The sequence below is a fragment of the Amblyomma americanum genome, chromosome 9 (genome assembly GCF_052857255.1).
Source record: "Amblyomma americanum isolate KBUSLIRL-KWMA chromosome 9, ASM5285725v1, whole genome shotgun sequence".
Classification (NCBI taxonomy): domain Eukaryota; kingdom Metazoa; phylum Arthropoda; class Arachnida; order Ixodida; family Ixodidae; genus Amblyomma; species Amblyomma americanum.
This window is the reverse complement of record NC_135505.1, coordinates 106,631,905-106,652,967: the sequence shown is the minus strand read 5'-3', so window position 1 is coordinate 106,652,967 and position 21,063 is coordinate 106,631,905. Positions and strand designations below refer to the sequence as shown.

Below are 21,063 nucleotides of genomic sequence, written 5' to 3'. Positions count from 1 at the left end.
TGATTGTAGCAGTAAGCGGGATGATGAATACTTCTCCGCCGCGATGACTGAGGCGTTGTTCCAATCGATGGCATGTGATGCAGCTTGATAGTGCTCAGCCAGGGCATTTTCTTTCGTGCAGCCTTTGGCGACTTCATTTTGATGTTGTTTTAAGCGCCTAATAAAACTGCCTGATTCGCCGATATTGCAGCTTTGCAGTCCTTGCAGGGAATTTTGTACACCACACCGGGGAATCTGTTTCCTTCAACCCGGTCTTTAACTCTGACAAGTTTTTGCTTCAGTTTACTTTGTGACACGTGGGTGATATGGACATTATAGTTCTTGAAGACTCTGGCTAAGGCCTCTCTCACTCCTGGAGCGTAGGGGATGCTTGCCCGCTTGCTTTTCTCGGTGGCCGTTGTTTTCCACGTTTCGACGTGAACTGCGGCGTTCTGCCATCACGACGGAGAAGTATTTATCGTCCCGCTTACTTCTAGAATCACTTCACATCCAAACGAGACACCCCATGTTTTGAACCGAACGCGAGGTAATCTTCCTGAGACTTACGCATGCTCATTACACCACCTGCGCCGTACATGAGTCACCACCTTCGTCCATCCTCTGCCATCGTGAACAAGGGACCAGTACGGGCCCCGAAAACTTCAATTGTTTTTCTTTTTTTCTTTTTTTGGCGAGTGATTTTCTATCTGTTATTATATCCTACACACAGTTTATAGACAATCTATAGATTTATGGCCATACACTTTTAGTAGACTTGTGTCTATATACAGTGTATAGACTATGAAAAGATAAAAAGAAATATCTGTAGGAAGGCAATAGAGGCTATAAAAAGTCTACAGGCTGTCTATAGACAATTACTACAAGGGCTATGCCCGCTCGTGATTCTATGCTTTCGATTGATCTTCTTTGCCAAACCATTGCAATATGTTTTTTACATTATCCTTTATACCCTAAGTCTTTCTCCAGCACTATATGTCATATTCGAGGATTACTTTAACGCTAGTAAACCTACAGGATGGCAGCTAACCTGACAGGTGAAGGCAAAATGTGACTTCACCGAGTAGTTTAAGTAATGCTTTGGAAGCTAAAACAAATTTATATAACGTGAAGATTCTGGTCAGTCAACTATATTCGACTGACGTTTTCTAACATGACACCTGGCTAGTTTTGACCATAAACCATGCAGGGCATGGCTGCGCCGAAACCAATGAAAAACGAAGAAAAAGAAAACAATTTGATGGGTAAGCGGTGTGCTACCTCAACGGAATAATCTGCTTTTGGAACGATTCATTGGTAGATTTTATTTCTTCCACTTGTAATCGACAGCTGTCGCCTTTGATGTCACAAGTAATAGCTAGCAAGAAATTTCATTTGCGCGCCCCTTCAAAAACCCAGGACCGATCAATAGCAAAGGGGGAAATGAATGAAGAAGGAAAAGATCGTGAGCAAATACGGCCTCATAAGCAGCGTTTTCTAGTTAAGTAACGGTCGGACTCGTAAAAGCTGCGATGATCGCTTTACGACGGACACATTTCCTCATTTCTCATTCATATGGACCCTATTTACTTATTGAAAGGCACCGCGGTGGCTCTGTGGATAAGGCGGTCGGCTGTTGTTAAATAGGCGTTTCTTGCGGCATAGCAATACCAGAGATGCCAAACGTCAGCAAAGAGGCCAGTCATGTTAAGTAGTTAATTGATTAACTTAATTCTAATAGTAAACCTTTAGCCATTATCTCACCGTCATCATCTTCCCCATCCGGACTGCGCCAACTGCCGGACTGTGAACGTGGGCGTAGTTTTTTATTGTGACTAGATATCGGGCACTGTAAACTGTTTTAGTCTAGGGACTGGTACCGTCCATCTTTTTAGTACACCAGGAATATACCAACTTTCTGAATCTTTAGCTGGTACCCATAATTGCTCCATAGGAAGATGTAAGAGAGCAAAACCTGACCTAGTACAGGATACATGACATCTTATACACACTGAAAGACAGCTGTCGGTTGGTTATAGAAATGCATCGACCTGGGCGGCGGTAGTGTTTTTTGCGCAGTCTAATACAGCGCAAGTGGCGCAAATGTTGGGCTGTGGATCTTGTACGTGCGGCGAACATGACTGGCATTCAACAACCTCTTGCTTTTATCCCCATACTGTTTTGTACAAGAAAGAAAGTAATAAGAATGCAAATATGCAACTTAAAAACGATGAGCATGTCTGTGTTATATCAGCCCTTTTGAGGAAAAAAAATAGAGATTTCAGTGTGCTATGACTGCAGTGAAGCCTGCGTCCCTTATGTAACTTAAAAGACAGGTCTAGATATACCACTGAACGAACATTTCGAGAGAATTGGCAATTAGGCCAAAGCACATATATTAATTATATATGCACGGACAAATAGTCGCAAGGTTTGCAATCGAATGAAGGACGAGTTTATTTCTACACAGGAAGCTATTTTTGCTTCTTCTGCACTTAAATCACACGACGTTCAAACATGGTGGCCTGCGAAGTGCGAATGCAGTGCTGGTCTCTTTACGGTATTTTGCTGTCTTTTACGGTGAAGCCTAAGCTGCTTTGGGCCACTGTCTGGACTTGAGAGAGCTACGAATTCTTGACAGGAATGTTCGTCACGACCTGAAAGATTGTTGCAACAGGATTAGAGTATTTTATTGCAAAGCGAAAACAACGGTAATATGGAAAAAAACGTTATACGTACTGTTTTGATCTGAGTATACTCCAAAATGCCGTCTTCACCACTGCAAAGTAAAAGAAATTAAAGCTTATGAATCTGCCAGCAAAGACTTTGTGCACTTGTGCGTTTATAAGAACATATGTAGTTTATGCCATTGTCGCGCTATCACATCATATAATAACATATTAACAGGAATAGTTGTGAACCCAACTGTTGAGGAACTAATACGCAGCCTGAAAAGGTGCAACTGAAAGCATACGGGCCGATAAAACAAAGTTGAGGGCACCATCATCATAGCATGTCTGAATTTTCAAATACAATTTCGGATAATATCAGTACGGGAGGAGAGAAAACCATCAAGCCCGGGCTTCAGTTAGTTGCGGAGCAGAAATTTATAACGCGCCTTTTGTCTTTGCAAATTATGTCAGTGAAATTTGGATAAGCCAGCTAATTTCAACTTAGTTTTCTGTGCCCTGTATCATATCAACCCCATATAGTGCGGTGCCATTGGATCCCATTCCAGATAAAAAAAGCAATATTCAGATGTTGAAATTTTTCACGTAATAACTTGCATTTTAAAAGTATTTGGAAGGGCTATTTTTCATTGCCATAATGCCTTCTGCCCTTCATTTTTGTTAGTCACTCGCATGCAACCTGTCTGGTGCTAAGTAGCAAAAAAAAAACAATGCCCACATAATTGCTGGCGTCTTAACCTGGCCACATATGAACTTATTCAACTAAATAAATTTTGTTAAAGATGAACACAACAGAACTTACAACTCACGTCCAATCCCAGACATCTTGTATCCTCCGAATGGAGCCTGTGGGCCCATTTGTAAGTAGCCGTTGACCCTGCGTTGCAAAGTAGGAGTAGATGCTTTAGCGGAGTGTCTTCACTTGCTGGTCTACATGTACGGTGTTGGCGAGCAGCAGGAGCCGAAGAGACCAAAATAAAGAGAGCTTATGCGAATCTGGCGTTTGCTTTGTGTATTGAGTGCGTCCGCTGAATTTACGTGAAGAACTTGGGCTTTGTTAAAGGAACAGAAAAAAAAACAGCCGATTGCTTTTGAAACCTGTTGCCCAAAATTAACGAGGCAGGCGTCCCGAAGGTTGACGTTGCAACCGCATACGTTAGGAGCGGCATGCCCTCTACAAACTTGTTTTGAGAGACCAGCGCTATTATGCTGAACCTCATTATCAGCCATGCTATGCCCACTGCAGCAGGACAAAGTATTCCACCAACTGTATCCAGTTCGGCCTAATCTGAGCCAGCTTGGGCCGTACTATCCTTCCAAACGATCAAATCACACATGTGCCTGGTTTCAGTTTCGTTCTGGTGGAATGCACTTCGTGGTCGTAAAAGAACATATTGCCGCGAATATTTGCAATGTTTGTTCGCTTTTCAAATCTGCCGCCACACCACCTTATGGCTTTCTTTCCGACGCAAGACGCGACTAGATTTATCTCGATTGATCGCATCCAGGCAGAGTTGATTCTACGTCGTTCCGGAATGTTCTAGTAAGTTTGCACGCTTTATCTGGAAAGTTTGCTATCAGCTTTAAATTGAGCACGGCCGACAGCGGCGGGCATTCTGTTCAACGACCGCCGAGCACGCTTGTCGCTTCGCCGCCGCCGAGTGATTCAGTTCATTTTTGGTGCAAGTCAGCCCAATAAACAGTTCTTTTAGAAGACCCTTTCGTCCGTCTTCATCGCTGCTTCGACTGCCGTCACCACTACGTGACATTTGGTGGAGGTACGGGATAGCCTTCCATGTTCCGGACGCCCCCTTCAAGTCGTGAAGCCAGCCCTGAGCGCTTCACACCCGAGTACGAGCCAGCAGCTCAGCGAGCCAGCCGACGCTTCCAGGGAGAGTAGCCTGAGTTCGGGAAACTGGCGGACCGCACAAGACAGCGAAAAGACGCGGCTACGAGCACCGCAACCTCGCCGAAGATGTCGACACTGAACATACTGCAGCAGCCGCGGGTGCCGCCAACTTTCAATGGATCCCTAGGCGAAGACCCTGAAGAATGGTTGGATCAATTTGAACGCGTGGTGTCATTCAACAAGTGGGATGATGCGGCAAAAATTGGACACGTGTTCTTCTCATTGGATGGCTCCACACGCACGTGGTACGAAAACTACGAGTCGTCCCTTACCACATGGGAGCTATTCAAGAGAGAACTATTGAAGGTATTCACCAGTGTCTTGAGGAAAGAAAGAGCCGAACGACTCCTCGAGTCCAGGATCCAGCTTCCGAATGAGCCTGTCCGCGGTTACGTCGAGGAGATGAAGCGCCTATTTCGAAGCGCCGACCCCGGGATGACCGAGGAAAAGAAAGTTCAGTTTTTAATGCGCGGCGTAAAAGAACAACTTTTTGCAAGCCTCGTCCGCCAGCTGCCAAAAACAGTCGAGGAATTCATGCAAGAAGCCTGCACGATTGAGAAGACCCTCGACGTTCGAGCTCGGCAGTACAATCGTCCTTCCTCTGCCTGTGCAATCCGTTCGGACACGCCGGCCACCACCAGCGACAGCTTGCGGGAAGTTATCCGCGAAATCGTCCGAGAGGAGCTACGCCGATTACTGCCATCCTCCCCACAGCCACAAGCATCGACTCTGATGGACGTGGTCCGGGAAGAAGTGCAACAGGCACTTGACACCCCGACGGCCACAGAACCCCAGGCCATGACCTACGCCGCTGCAGTAAGGACTGCCCAGCCCCAACGACAACCCCCACGTCATCCCCGAGATGAGCCACTTGTTCCACAACGCCGCCTCTCAGCCCCCGTCCGCCCAGCCTATGACCGACGCTCAAGCCCCAGGAAATGCGACGCCTGGAGGACTTCCGACAACCGGCCGTTGTGCTTCCATTGCTGTGAGGCCGGCCATATTCTTCGTCACTGCCTGTACCGACGTATCGGTCTTCGAGGATTTGCCGTTGACGCCCCACAACCACGCTCCGGACAACGTCCGCAGGAAATCGACGAGTACCTGCGTCGAGAAGACTACACGCCGAACTGCTTTTCGCGCTCACCATCGCCGTCAACTTCGCGCTTTGTGTCGCCACGCCGCAGCTACGCAGCCGCGGTACGAGGAAGGTCTCCCAGCCCCCGTTGGGGAAACTAAAGGCAGCAACCTCTGGAGGTGAGGTTGCTCAAGAGCGAAACGCCGAAGATCCTCCACCGACCACACCCCATGAAGAACCAGCACTCGCTGCACCAACGCCGCACACAATGAGAACCACGAAGCAGGCTGCCTTGAAAACGACGCCGCCACCCAGAAGATCCCCAGGTGGTCGAAATTATTCCGGAGCCCTCCACTACGGCACCTATCTCTTCCTTTCTTCTTTCACTCCCTCCTTTACCCTTCCCTTACGGCGCGGTTCAGGTGTCCAACGATATATGAGACAGATACTGCGCCATTTCCTTTCCCCCCCAAAACCAATTATTATTATTATCACCCAGAAGAGCTTCAACCACATGCCCCACCCGTGACTTGCATACGCGACGAAGCCGTGACCCGATGCCGAGAGCGACGTGCAATGCAAGAGCCAGGACCTCTGACTTAGAAGTGACTATCGACGGCCGGAACGTTACCGCTCTAGTCGACACAGGAGCCGATTACTCGGTGATGAATGGAACATTCGCTGCGCAGCTGAGAAAAGTCACAACGGCTTGGGACGGCCCACAAATTCGCACCGCAGGGGGCCACCTCATTACGCCACCAGGACGATGCAGAGCTCAAGTGACTGTCAAAGAACATACCTATCCTGCGACCTTTGTTGTGCTACCGCAATGCTGCCGCGAAGTGATCTTGGGTATGGATTTCCTTAATGAGCATCAGGCGATCATCGACCTGCGATCCAAGCTGATCACGCTTTCGACGGACGAAGCCATCGCTTCGATGAAAACTCGGGAAAATCACGTTGCCCTTAGTGTCCTGGAGGAAGAAGTGAGCGTCCCACCCCGATCAAGCGTTATTCTGACCGTAGGCGCAATGAAAGCCATTAATGCTGAAGCCATCATCGAGGACAACACGCAGTTGCTCCTAGACCGAGGAATCAGCATCGCAAGAGGCATCGCACATTTGCGCAATGGCCAGGCCGAAGTACTGCTGACTAACTTCAGCGAAGAATACCGGCACATTAACAGAGGAACGACGATTGCTTTCTTCGACGAAATATCTGACGTACGGGACTCCTTCGCCCTCTTCGACCCCTCCGCAGAAGATTCGCCTGACCAAGAGAACTCGCCCACTTTCGACAGCAACCCAGCCCTGCACCGGAACAGACAAGAACAGATCCGCAATCTGCTTCAAAGCTACAGTGAGTGTTTTTCGACATCGCCGAAGGTGCGACAGATGTCTATTGCCAAGCATCGCATTATAACGGACCAACACGTCCGACCTCCCCGTCAAAGCCCCCACCGTGTGTCACCGCGAGAACGACAAGCCATCCGGGACCAAGTCGAAGAAATTCTTCGCGACGACGTCATCCAGCCTTCAAACAGCCCATGGGCGGCACCGGTTGTTCTAGTGAGAAAGAAAGACGGCGCACTTCGATTCTGCGTGGATTACCGCCGCTTGAACAACATAACAAAGAAGGACGTCTACCCCCTCCCCCGCATCGACGACACACTGGACCGCCTCTGCAACGCGAAATATTTCTCATCGATAGACCTCAAGAGCGGCTACTGGCAAATTGAGGTCGACGAAAGAGATCGCGAGAAGCCAGCATTCATCACTCCGGATCGGCTGTTTGAGTTCAAGGTGATGCCATTTGGTCTCTGTTCCGCACCAGCGGCGTTTCAGCGAGTAATGGATACAGTGCTGGCAGGCCTGAAGTGGCAAATTTGTCTGGTATATTCAGATGACGTCGTTGTCTTCGCCTCGAACTTTGAAGAGCACCCCAAAAGACTTCGAACAGTACTAGACGCAATCAAGTCGTCTGGCCTAACCTTGAAAGCAGATAAGTACCACTCTGCCCACGAAGAGCTGCTGTTTCTAGGCCAAATCGTTAGCAAGACAGGAGTACGCCCAGACCCGCAGAAAACAGCTACTATTGAACAGTTTCAACCGCCGGCCGATAAGAAAGCAGTGCGCAGATTTCTAAGACTATGCGCATATTACCGACGATTTGAGAAAAAACGTTTCGCGCATCGCCGAGCCCCTGACCCAGCTGACGAAGGCAGACGTGCTGTTTAAATGGGAAGCGGCGCAAGTAGAAGCCTTCAAGTAACTTCAGCGTCGTTTACAGTCTAACCGATCCTTGCGCACTTTGATGAAAACGCCGATACTGAATTTCATACCAACGCATGCAGCGTGGAACTAGGCGCCGTCCTCGTTCAAAAAAGTGACAGGCTGGAGAAAGTCATCGCATACGCTAGCCGTTCCCTCTCCAAGGCCGAGGCTAACTATTCGACAACTGAGAAGGAGTGCCTTGCCATCATCTGGGCTACGTCGAAATTCCGCCCTTACCTCTACGGGCGACCGTTCAAGGTGGTCAGCGACCACCACGCGCTGTGTTGGCTTGCCAATTTGAAGGACCCCTCTGGCCGACTCGCTCGATGGAATCTGAGTCTCCAGGAGTTTGACGTCACCGTCGTTTACAAGTCCGGACGCAAGCACTCTGACGCCGATTGCCTCTCACGAGCCCCTGTAGATACGCCACCGCCGGACGACGATAAGGGAGGCTTCCTGGGACCCATCAGCCCCAGCTCTTTTGCTCAGCAGCAACGCTCGGACTCCGACCTAAAAGGCCTCATCGAGTACCTGGAAGGCAAGGTTTCTTCACCCCCCGCTTCATTCAAGCGAGGACTGTCTTCCTTCTGTGCGCAGAATGAGGTCCTTGTGAAGAACTTTACAGCGAGAAAAACAGCCTACCTCCTTGTTGTACCTACTTGTCTCCGCGAAGAAGTTCTACAGGCTTCACACGACGAGGCGACATCTGGACATCTCGGGTTTACTCGCACGCTCCGCCGCATTCAAGGCAAGTATTACAGGCCCCGACTGTCTGCCGATGTCGCACACTATGTGAAAACCTGCCGAGATTGTCAGCGACGAAAGACTCCTCCCACACGACCAGCAGGATTTCTAAACCCCATTGAATCTCCCTCAAGACCCTTTCAGCAGATCGGCATGGACTTGCTTGGCCCTTTTCCAACGTGAACATCTGGAAATAAGTGGATCATCATAGCGACCGACTACCTGACCCGCTACGCCGAGGTGAAAGCCCTACCGAACGGAACAGCAGCAGAAGCCGCCAAATTTTTCGTGGAGTGCATTTTTCTTCGACACGGCGCCCCCGATGTGTTCATCACGGACAGAGGAACGGAATTTACGGCGAAAATAACGCAAGCCATCTTGCGCTACAGCCTAACCAGCCACCGGAAGACAACTGCATACCATCCGCAGACCAACGGACTGACCGAGCGCCTGAACAAAACCATTGCCGATGTATGTCGATGCCGAACACAAAACCTGGGATGTCATCCTGCCTTACGTCGTCTTCGCCTACAACACCGCAGTGCAGGAGACCACCCAGATGACGCCTTTTAGACTCGCCCATGGCAGGGAGGCCACGACAACGCTAGATGCCATGCTGCCCAACGTTACAGAAGAACGGAACGTCGACGTTGCCGCCTACCTTCAACGCGCAGAAGAAGCTCGAAGGCTTGCCCGATTACGGATCAAATATCAGCAGCGGTCCGACACCAGACGCTACAACCTACGAAGACGCAACGCGGAATACAAGACAGGAGATGAAGTATGGGTGTGGACGCCCATTCGCCGCCGTGGATTGAGTGACAAGCTTTTTCGCCGCTATTTCGGCCCGTACAAGGTTCTTCGTCGGCTAGGTGAACTGGATTATGAAGTCATCCCTGACGCTATGACTGCATCCCAGCGATGCCGCGTACGACCAGAAGTTGTCCATGTAGTCCGTCTGAAGCCGTATTATGCGCGATAAAGGCCGCTGCATTTCCATGCTATATTTTCTCAAGATCCGTTTTTTTCTCTTACTAGTCGCATTATTTGTTTTAATGAATCGGGTCGATGCTTCTTTGAGAAAGGACTAATGCCGGGAATATTTGCAATGTTTGTTCGTTTTTCAAATCTGCCGCCACACCACCTTATCGCTTTCTTTTTGACGCAAGACGCGACTAGATTTATCTCGATTGATCACAGCCAGGCAGAGCTGGTTCTACGTTGTTCAGGAATGTTCTAGTAACTTTGCACGCTTTATCTCTAAAGTTCGCTATCAGCTTTAAATTGAGCACGGCCGACAGCGGCGGGCATTCTGTTCGACGACCGCCGAGCACGCTTGTCGTTTCGCCGCCGCCGAGTGATTCAGTCCATTTTGGGTGCAAGTCAGCCCAATAAACAGTTTTCTTTTAGAAGACCCTTTCGTCCGTCTTCATCGCTGCTTCGACTGCCGTCACCACTACGTGGCAATATGCTATCTTTCCTTCTCTTTACATGCATCGCCAATTTGCATTTTTATCCTTGGCTTCAGCTCGAGTATTGTTAAATAAGTTTTATTCTTTACCTCACCCTACTCTTGTCCAGTCTCCTAACCTTAAGTACCCCCTGTATTAAATACTTGTATACAGCGAAACACTTTGTGCGTATACCATATGGTGCCAGCTTGGAGGCCGTGCGCTACGGTAGTGGCCGTTGTGATGTCTTTTGTGAGGACGCCTGCGGCAAGACCGTAGGTGGTCTCGTTTGCCCGTCGAATGACCTCTTCGATGCTGGTGAACTTGAAGATACTCTGTACGGGACCAAAGATCTCCTCCCTGCAAAGATGAAGAATTATGTTGTAAACTAGGAAGCGCAAACTAGCGGACGAGGGACAGCTTAAGGGACACAAAACAGGTTCACGAGTGTTTTTGTGTCCCTTACTCTGTCCCTCGTCCGGTATTTTGCGCTTCCTAGTTTACAACATGCATCACCAACTAGCCCGGCAGCTTGCTCTCCTGAACGAATTATTTTCCTCTTGAGAATAGGACTAGGAGGCTAGTACGCAGCGGTTCTCGAGTGGCTGCCCTTGCTTGATATTGGTAAGCTAGCAATTTACTGTGTTTTGCATAAAGGAAAATTCTGAGCAAGCAAGCCACATTTGCAAATAATAGTCTACGGCTTATTGTCTCAAAATGATGGCGTCCACGAGCGCCATGAACACACCTCGGTTCTGTTGTGCAGAGTTAGAAACCGGAAGAATATCGAGTAGAGTTCGGCCACGTTGAATAATAGGTAGATTTTAGCGTGAGGTATCACGAAAGTATCACGGCTACGTTGTAGAAACCTATTGTGTAAACATTGCTGCTAGTTCGAACAAAAATATTGAAGCGCAAATGCACGTGCACTCAGCATCGCCGACCATTTCAGTAGCTTATAGAGAGGGAAGTGCTTACACGACACCAAGCTCGGAGAACGATTTACCGGATGCAAGGGAATCTTGTGACATGCGACGGCCACAACAGAGCAAGAATGCTGCACCCAGAGTGACAGCCTAAAGCGACAATGAATCATCGGTATACTGACAAATTTTGCGGCTTTCTGAGCGAAACTGGCCTCCGCCAGTTCTAACTTCTTATATCCCCAAGCCTCCTTATTAAATCTAAGACTTGTGCCAGACATGTTTAGTAAATATAAAGTATACTTGGCTGCAACAGGCAATACCTACAGCCACAAGCGTTCAGGTTCATAGCCGAGCGTACACTGCAACTCGTTTAACAAGGAGAGTTGAGGCTGGAGTGTGGCCCAGCACGGTAGTTACCCCACACGTGGGTAGTGTGGGCCGCCAAAAGCAACCATAGTGCCTAAATAGTGAACTTCCGCAGCAGTAAGAAATAGGGGGTAGGGAATTAATTTATGAGATAGGACAGTGTTGTGACTACGTGACGCTAGTACAGATTCATTAGGTATGTCTCTATTCGGGCAGGAGCCACATACATAACAGCGGAGGCCGGCAGGGTGGCTGAAAATGTGGTAGTTGCAAACGTCACAAAGTAGGGCTGAATGTAAATAGATCACTGAGAGCGGCGAACAACTTCGACCGCCGTATTTTCATCGCCTGTTCTGTGACAATAACGTGGAACTCTTGTGTATTCTAATTCTAGCCACGTGTTCAGAGGCAAGCGCTTCACGCGCTACCTGTACCATGGCGCGCTGGTAATGTGGTCGGAAATAGAGTTAATAAAGACAGGGCGTGCAAGTCCAGGCCAGGCAACCATAATGTATTTAAAGTGGCTTCATTGATTTGCAAAACATGTAGAAATACTACCAATGGTGTCAGCAAGTCCTTTGTTTATTTCAAGCCGCCGCGGTGGCTCAGTGGTTATGGCGCTCGGCTGCTGACCCGAAAGACGCGGGCTCGATCCCGGCCGCGGCGGTTGAATTTCGATGGAGGCGATATTCTAGAGGCTCGTGTACTGTGCGATGTCAGTGCACGTTAAAGAACCCCAGGTGGTCGAAATTTCCGGAGCCCTTCCCTACAGCGCCTCTCATAGCCTGAGTCGCTTTGGGAACGTTAAACCCCTTAAACCATCCAACCAACCAACCTTTGTTTATTTCGGTGTTCCAGTACTAACAAAATAGCTTGCACAACGCACAAATGAAGTAGAATAGTGCAGCCACAAGCAGAATTCGGTGTTACTTTAGAGGAGAACCGTCTTTGAAGGTTAGGAAGAAAACCTTTCAGCAGCGATTGTTTTTGCGTGATGTTTATAATTTACTAATATTACAGTTACACGAAGGTAAGCACCACGGTATGTGCGGCTGGTAGTTTCGCCTAGTGGTGCTTCTCATGGGTACGTATTGTTCTTTGATTTCTTTTATGACTGGTGAGTTTGCACATAGAGGCTTATAGCAAGCTCTTTTACCCGTGTGCTCACTCGTAAATTGGATACATGGAAACGTCTAGCAAACAGTACATGCGCAAAAATAAAGTCTCGATGGAAATGAAGGGACTACTGTGGGCAATCATGAGAACGCATTTCTGCAACAGTGACACCAAGCGTTTACCACCGCTACTACAAAATTTTCGTTTCTTTTTACCAGCTATTGGGTATGGCGACCTCTTCCAAGTAATTGCCCAACGCGTGCGCTTTCAACGCGTTATTCGCAATGAATAAAAAAAATAGAAAAGAGCGCGCGCCTACTTTGCAATTGTCATGTTGTCCTCGACCTCCGTGAAGACGGTCGGCTGGACGAAGTATCCACGCGTGCCGTGTCTGCCGCCTCCGCACTGCAGCTTTGCTCCTTCTTTCTGTCCCAGCTTGATGTAGCCTAGGATGCGTTCCATCTGAGTTCCGTCGATCTAAGTAGGTAAAAGCCGAGCGCAATGAATAGACGCACGTTGGGTGGAGTAAAACAAACAAACAAAAAATAAATAAACAATTAAGTATATCAACGAATCAATCAATCAATCAATCAATCAATCAATCAATCAATCAATCAATCAATCAATCAATCAATCAATCAATCAATCAATCAATCAATCAAAGTATAAGAAAATAAAATAAATAAACAAATAAAAATTGACCAATTCAATCACCGAGTCAATAAACCAGTCAGTCCATTACTCTATTACTCATTCAGTCAGTAGATCAATCAGTCAGTCATTAATTCAATCAGCGAACTAACAGTCGGTAAGCCACTCACGGAATAAATAAACCAGTCAGTCTGTCGCTTAGTGTTTGAAGTAGATTGAAAGATAATGATTCGGAGTTTTTATGGTGCTATCGGAGCTTTGGCCAAAGAGCACCATGGCACAAGGTAGTTTTCGTTGCAGAAGGTGGGGTCAAAAACCCCTTTCCCAAGCATTTCACCCTAAAGTATCCGAGTACCAGGAAGGAGAAAGCTTGTATCCATTGTATCACCGGTGGGTGCCTGGCGGCACTGGGGATCGAAACCCGCTCCTCCTGCATGCGAGGCGGGTGCTCATACCGCTGGGCCGCCACTGCGGTCAGATTGAAAGATAATTGGTAAAGTTTGCAGAACTTTATAGTTAGATGAGTAAGAACAGCGGCAATGAAGTCCCAGAACATGTAACAACATCGCCAACACTGGGGACACGGAAGGCGGCAGCTCTCCTAAGGGCTTCTGCCGTAGTTTTTCTTTAGGAGGCAAAGCGGCGACACAAACTTATCAACTCTACTCTGAGCACCAAGGTGCATCGCAGAGGAAGTGAAAAGCTTCCAGAAAACGGCCTGCCAGAGCGTGTGTCAGTGTATGTAGTAGCTCTAATCCGTACCTGGGCTCCCTGAACGGAACGCTCATCGAAGGGATCCCCGACGACTCTCTTCTTGGCCATTTCAACCGCCTTGGCCACGAACTGGTCGTAGATGTCGGCGTGCACGAAGGTTCGTGTGGCAGCGCAGCACACCTGTCCCTGGTTGTAGAACACTCCTTCGTGAGCCACGTAAACGGCGAAATCCACTGCACGAAACGCCGCGGATGTGAGACACTGGGATCTATCCTGATAGCAAGCGTGGCGAAACTCACAGCTTGGATAACAGGGGCATTTTTTAAACATATTAAGTAGCTCTAAAGCAGATGGACTCATGGGAGCAGGAGAGGATCGACGTTATAGTGTCCTGCCCTCCTTCCCTGTGTTGGCTGATGTGTGTCCCGTCTTCCTCATTTCCTCATTTTCGATCCCTCTGTTAGGGAAACGCCAAGAGAAAAGAATACAATAAAATGTGAGGGAATTCTTCCCCAGCTTAGCTATCACAGGCTTAAACCGATCAAAATATATGAAAAGGCGCTTTCATATGTTACACAAGGAAATATGGGACCGCTAATAACTAGGAAAGTTATAAATTCGACTGGACTGAGGTATAAAGCTCGGATAGCGTTTAATTTAATGTATCATCACACATTTCGCCCCAATTTCGCAAGAGCTGCCACTATCCCAGTTAGCCGCCGCGGCGCGTAAAGAAAGTAAAATTTCCGAGATGGCCAGGGAAGGACGCCGTAAACGTCTTTTGGCGCCTTTTTCGAGGCATGAGCTCAAGTAAGTATGTCATTTATTTTAATGCGAACATCCGGCTTATCCGAGCTAGTGCTCTGGTCCCGTCAGTATCAGGAGAATTCGAAAAGTTTTTCTTTCATCCGATGTTCCGCATAATTCTAAATTATCGATCCACTTGGAGTTCGAATAATAAAAATTACCGCAGTTATCTTACTTTCCTCCATCCTATAAAATCTATTACTTTATCAGTGTTACGCATACAGAAAAACGCTACCAGATTGCACTCGCAATGTTCAGTATAAAAAGTGCAGTATGAAGGCGAAGCTTACGTGACCTATTGAAAAAACGGGAGAGTTTGAAAGAAATACAAGTAATGTTGGAAATGAAGGATATCGCCGTTGAAGAACAAGGAACTTAAATCGAAGGCAAGATCAGCCGAGGCACTCACGTGTCGGCGTCCGGGAAGATGATTAAAGGGCTTTTGCCCTCCTAATTCGAGTGACACTTTCTTGAGGTTGGACGTTCCTGAGGCCTGGAGGATAAGCCGGCCAACCTGAGGCATTCGAAAAATACAGCAGGTTATTGTAGTAATGGCGCTTGGAATTAAAAAAAAACCAATACATCGGCATCACAAAGCTTAAAAAATATAGCCATGAAAGCGAAAAAGAACAGAACACAAAACAATGTTGAATGAGGTTTCTTGTAAAGTGACAAGAGTACTCGAGTTAAGGCATTCAAACTTCTCTTAAGAAGTTAATGGCTAAGTGTATGCGTAAAGGGTTTATGAAATCTGTCGCTGAATACACTGGCCATGACAGCCATTACATGGGTCATACTGCGTACCTGTCATGGAAGTGGTACCTATGAATTAAAACTTTGATATGCGAAATGGCATATCATGCCGGCGAAGGTCGAGAGATCTCGGGCACGTCTAATGCTGTAAAATAAGAAGCACGTAGCAGGGGGCACAGAGAGACACGTTAGCATAAGAGTTCAGAATAACTGCGGTAATAGTTTGGCCATAGCTTGCTCAGTAGAGTGGTCATAAAGGTTGTTTGGGGAGACCCTCGGCTTTGAGCAGATGTAGCTGGGTTGACCATGATGACGCTGTTGTGAGAAGCCAAAGAGGCAGCTCGTTTTTTTTTTTTTTTACAGCGACAACTGTTTAGCTCACGTCTATGGGTATTAACTCTCGCCTTTGTCGGCGGAAGTGTGCGTAAAGGAAATGGAGTAAAGAAACAGAGGCGTGGCGCTCCACACTGCCTGGCCTGAACACTCATCAGTAGTGACTTCATAGGCAGAGCGAACAGTTTGGCTGCACACTTAAGCTCCGCCTTTAAGGCTATGACGCGACAGCAGTTGCTCTTGCCCACACAGACACCGACACTGTTTCTCTATCATGCGAAAGAGCGCACGCAATACATATAATGCCTCGCTTTAACCAAGCCGTGCCCGGGGGAGAAGAAGGAGGAGGAGGAAGAGGAAAGGCAGGGGGGTTAACGGGAAGAATAACCGGTTTGCTACTCCACATTCGGGAAAAAAGTGAGGGGAATAAAAAATGAAGGATAAGAGAGAGTAGCAGGAGATTAAAGTCACAATACAAAATCAGCAAGCGTTCTGTAAAGTCGCAGTCTTTCGTGCAGGCCATGAGTTCGCAAGAAGCGGAGCAGTGCCTTGGAGGCCTTCACCGCCGACGATCGCCGCGGCCAGTGGCCGATAATCTTCGTTTCCGTCAGTGGGCACGGGTCCAGATGCTGCAGTGCACGGCAGAGACTGCCAGTCGGCGATGTAGGCAGGGCATTCACAAAGAATGTGGGCTATAGTCTCATCACACCCGCAAATGGCGCATGCAGGGCTGTCAGGCATACCTATTAAGAAGGAGTACTGCTTGGTGAAAGCTACACCAAGCTACAGGCGAAACAACAAAGTTGCTTCCTTCACATCGTGGTAGGCCGGATGGAAGCCGAAGCTCCAGATCTGGGTCCAAGGATTTTATACGTGAATTCGAAAATTGGCCTGAATACCAGGCGACAAGCGTGATGGAGCCGTACGAGCGTGCCTGCGTGCCTTAGCGGTAGCGTGTCTTATTCGCAACCGGAGAATGAGGGGTTCGAGTACTGTGTAGGCTACATAGATGCGGTTACTAGGAATATAGCGATGGGTCTGCTAAGTAGTAAGTAGCTTTAGCGGTGATGTTTGTAAAGTGAGTCGCCTTCTCGTCCGTGTTTACAGGGGTTGGGGAGGAAGACGGTGGCCGACGGTCTGTGCTCTTGGCGGCTTGCCGATCTACGATCTCTTAGGATCCGATACGCCGCTGGTTTTGCAGGCGCCATCTATGGGAGCGAACTGTAAGACATTTTTCAGTGACACCGATGGCAATGCCAGCACCTGGTTTTCTGCGACACGGGGCCCTTACGCTGTGACGTAATAAGTGCTGCTCTCCAGGCTTACTGATTGGGCCAACGCCCGGTGCTGGCCTCTCGAGCGAATTTCGCCTGTCAGGATCGTAAGGCACATGCGACGTCAGCAGTATGGGGCTGTCATTGACTTGCTAAAAAATGGCTGCGGCTCAACTCAGCTTAGCCAGGATATATGAAGTGAAAGCTCTGTTAAGCATGGTTAGAGACGGTTAGGCTTGGGTCATCTATATTGTTTCAAGACTTCAGCGAGAGCAAATTGTAAATTTCAGCGAAAGAAAATCGCGTGATGTATTAAGGGCCATAAATACAAGAGCGAGTGTCCAGAGCGGCGGTTGGCGTAGTGGCGGGCGTGACTGCCAAACAGAAGAACGAATCACGTGACACATCACATGCCACAGCTGACGAGGAGGACAACAGCCAGCGCAGCGACGGACGTGGCTCCTTTCATCCTTCCTTCTCTCACTCGCTCTTTTATCCCTTCCATTATGGCGTGGTTCGGGTGTTCACCAAGATATGCGAGACAGTTACTGCGCCATATACTTTGATGAAAACCCAGTTTTCATTTTCAAGCGCAGCTGTGGCGACGACGGTGAAGATGAAGATCGAGGCACCTCCCAAGCGCGATTTTACACATGCGGCACGCCTCCCGTTAGAGGTCAAATCCAAGAGCCAGATGACCTTAAGGCTCAGCATGGGAGTAGAGGTTTTCGCTCTGAAACCGCAAGAATGTTGGTAGAAAGAAGAAGCAGTCGAGGAGTCCGGATGCGCGGCCAGCAGCGTACGGTGGCGCCTGTCTCTCTTCCACTGTCTCCCCTATTTTATTCACAGACAATGACCTTTATGCGGCAGAGTGCGTGTTAGCACAAAGGAAAGAAAACACTGAAGCCAGTTTGTCAGGCTGACGTTTTTGTGGACGGAATACGGTCCTTATCTGAAATATTTATTTTTCTCTCTTGCTCAAGTGTATAAGTTGAGAGGCAAAGCGCGGAGGGTTGTTTTCAATCGCAGCTATCTCCGGAGCTCGCCAGCTAGGCAGAAAAGTTTTGCGTGAGGCTGATAAGCGATTCAATATTAAGTGTTGCGGCTTTTCTTGCTCTCCTTGAAAGCCATTTAATGGCTCTGCAAAAGTTGCCACCAGAATTTTGCTTTCTATAACCCGCCGCGATGCCCTCAAGTTAGGTTAAATCTTTTTCGTCCAGCACTTTTCTGCCCACAGGTTAGTAACAGTAAAAACAAACCGGTCGCCAGGTCGGGGAGTGCCTGTACCCATCCGGCGAGAATCCGACGGCGGGCTTCGAACCTGCCAGCTCCCGCAGCCATGGTGGACGACCAAACCACTAGACCACGACTGCGGTTGCATGCTCAGAAATTATTCATTTTTAGCCATCAGTTCTACTTCAGACACCAAGGTGTGATGAAGTATTTGAAACCGAAACTACACCTGGAGTTTTCTATCCCTGGCTCACCTGCGTAGATCCCGTGAAGGCCACCTTGTTGATGTCTGGGTGGATGGCGACAGCGGAGCCAGCGGTCTTGCCGTATCCCGGCACGATGTTGACCACGCCGGGAGGGAAGCCAGCCTCCACCACGTAGCTGGCTACGAGCAGTGCCGTAAGCGGCGTCTGCTCGGCGGGCTTGAGCACCACAGTGTTTCCCATGGCGAGCGCCGGACCGATCTTCGCGGCCACCATCACGATCGGCCCGTTCCACTGCCCTCGCGGACACAGTTGTTACTTTAGAGCGGCACTGAAGGCAACTCCAGTGAATTTTTGTTTGTAGTAAAAATCGACTGTATAGCTCTTTCAGATTGTGCTGGCGTTTTTCGGTATTACGACAGGCATTTATAGCAAAAAAAGTTGCATTTACAACTGGACTAATTTTTTTCCGCCACCTTGTTTATCCGTGACGTCCAGATCGAAACGAACGCCGTTGTTGCGTTCTAAAATGAATGGTGGTATAAGCTAAAGAGTGCAGCGCGAAAAGACAAGGACCAAACGAAGAAGTGCACAGGACTGGCGGCGACTACCAACACATTTATTAAGAGAAAAGAGCAGCTTTTAAAATGCCATCCAGAACCCACGTGACCAAATAAATCAGCAGTCGTGATAAAACTATATAACACAGATACAAATCATTGCCCACAATATCAAGGTAACAGCACATCGAGGCGACGCAACGTCAGCCCCGAACCCAAAACTAGACGACCAGGAAGAGCCATAAGATAGAGGAATACACGCCCTCGCAGCACGAGGCAAATGACAGAAACAAGGAACAAACAACCAAAATAACGACGAAAACAACATTAACCATGATCACTGACCAACGAGCCTTAAGAGCGGCTTTAGTATAAGCTAGCCTTTGACATACTTGCAGTGAAAAAACATATCTTTAAGCACCGGAGCATAGCTGCGGAAACTGCCAGTAAGAGAGAAAGCAATAATTTGTTTTGAGATTTTCTAGCCTTTAAACATCGTTTTCCTTGAATGTACCCTCTTATCACCGTAACACACCAATATTTCGATACAGATCGACTTCGGTTTGCATTTATTGCCTTTTAAAAGGTGACCAGGAGTCCTGTGTTAGTATCGAGCCACTCAGTTAGGCATGAGCTGTGACATCTAAGTCACACAATATGTCACAACTAGAGAGGAATACAGATCGACTCCACTTTTTACTATTGCTATTTGGTGGTCCTTGTGTCAAAAGATGGTCTGTGCTAGACAGTGTTCATTTCAGAAAAAAAATTCACTTTACTTCACCTATCGTGAGCTTCAGAAATGGCCTTATCGTTCTCTGTGGTGTTGTCCAGGTAACGCCTGCATGACGGCTCCCTGGGCGCGACGGATCAGTGTAATCTGAAACTACATTTTTTTCTGCGACAGATGAACAAGATGCTGTTGTGCGCATCGGCATAAACCTACTGATGCCTTAAAGTTCGAACAACTGTCGCTCTGATTATAAGGCGAAAATTTTTAGAACTGGAAAACAGGCTGCATTATCATTTAATCCAACAGTAAGAACTCCGGTTAGCGCAGTCTTACATACAAGTTATCTGGCAAGCGCTTCTGCGTTCGAAGGCACCTTTCATTTTGACGTAAATATTGTGTATAATGGTTTCTCGGCTCCTCATCTTAACCATGTCTCCGGCGTCCTTGTCGATTCTACGACTGAACCCCCTCACCCGATTCCCAAGAACGCACGGTGCAAAAATAAAACAGTAAAAATATTTTGAGCGGACAGCATGGCATCAAGACAGTAAAGAAAAAACCGCTAGGCGCCGTTTCTCGCGCTAGAAAAGGGAGTGCAAGCAATAAAATTATGGCCCCAACTGCAACTGTAATACTGTCTTTAACAGGTGCTTTTCTGTAATTAATCTTTGCCTGAGCGAGCACAATGAGAGAAAGTTCTGGGCGCGTGGAGAAAATTCAAAAGTGTGCCGTACTGTATTTGGCACGAATTTTTAACCAAACTCTAAACACTGCATTTGCAGAAGATGAAAATCAAAGAACGAAACGAGCTTACCTTATATTGTTAATTTTGGAAAAAAATGGCGCCTCGATATTATTTCTATTGCCACGATTACTACAGATTACATCACATGCTACGCAAGCAGTACACAAGTAACTCTGAAGGCGTCGGAAATGAAATGTAAGCTATAGTCATTTTAAAGCTGGTTGCCTGGTTTTTCGGTGTATGCTTCCTTTTGCGCTTGCGTTCAACAAGAACTTATAACAATAGTTTCGTAGTACACACTTATGTAATATGACCAGGCCTAGTTCCTAAACCGTGAGATTGTGCCGCGGAAGACTGGGTCTCAGGAACAAGATACTGAGGCTTGCTAACTTCGCTAAATTACAAGCCGGTTAGCCAATACACTTCATATGGTAGACTTTGGCATCAGCAGTATTTTTCTATGCAATTACGCGACTAGGCTGGCCCTTTTAACTATGCCAGCCTAGTATGACAAGATTTACGAAATAA

The 21,063-nt window shown here is 47.8% G+C and overlaps 1 protein-coding gene across 1 annotated transcript in view; it reads right to left on the bottom strand.

The window, feature by feature from the left end:
- Nucleotides 1-2,391: 2,391 nt before the first annotated feature.
- Nucleotides 2,392-21,063, bottom strand: part of LOC144103984 (aldehyde dehydrogenase, mitochondrial-like) — a 32,165-nt gene continuing 13,493 nt past the window's right edge. Inside the window, 9 exon segments of the mRNA XM_077636735.1 lie at nt 2,392-2,633; nt 2,716-2,755; nt 3,469-3,543; nt 10,317-10,481; nt 12,849-13,006; nt 13,943-14,127; nt 15,112-15,148; nt 15,150-15,215; nt 18,549-18,791. Of these exon segments, the coding sequence (XP_077492861.1) occupies nt 2,601-2,633; nt 2,716-2,755; nt 3,469-3,543; nt 10,317-10,481; nt 12,849-13,006; nt 13,943-14,127; nt 15,112-15,148; nt 15,150-15,215; nt 18,549-18,791 (1,002 nt within the window). The 3' untranslated portion in view covers nt 2,392-2,600.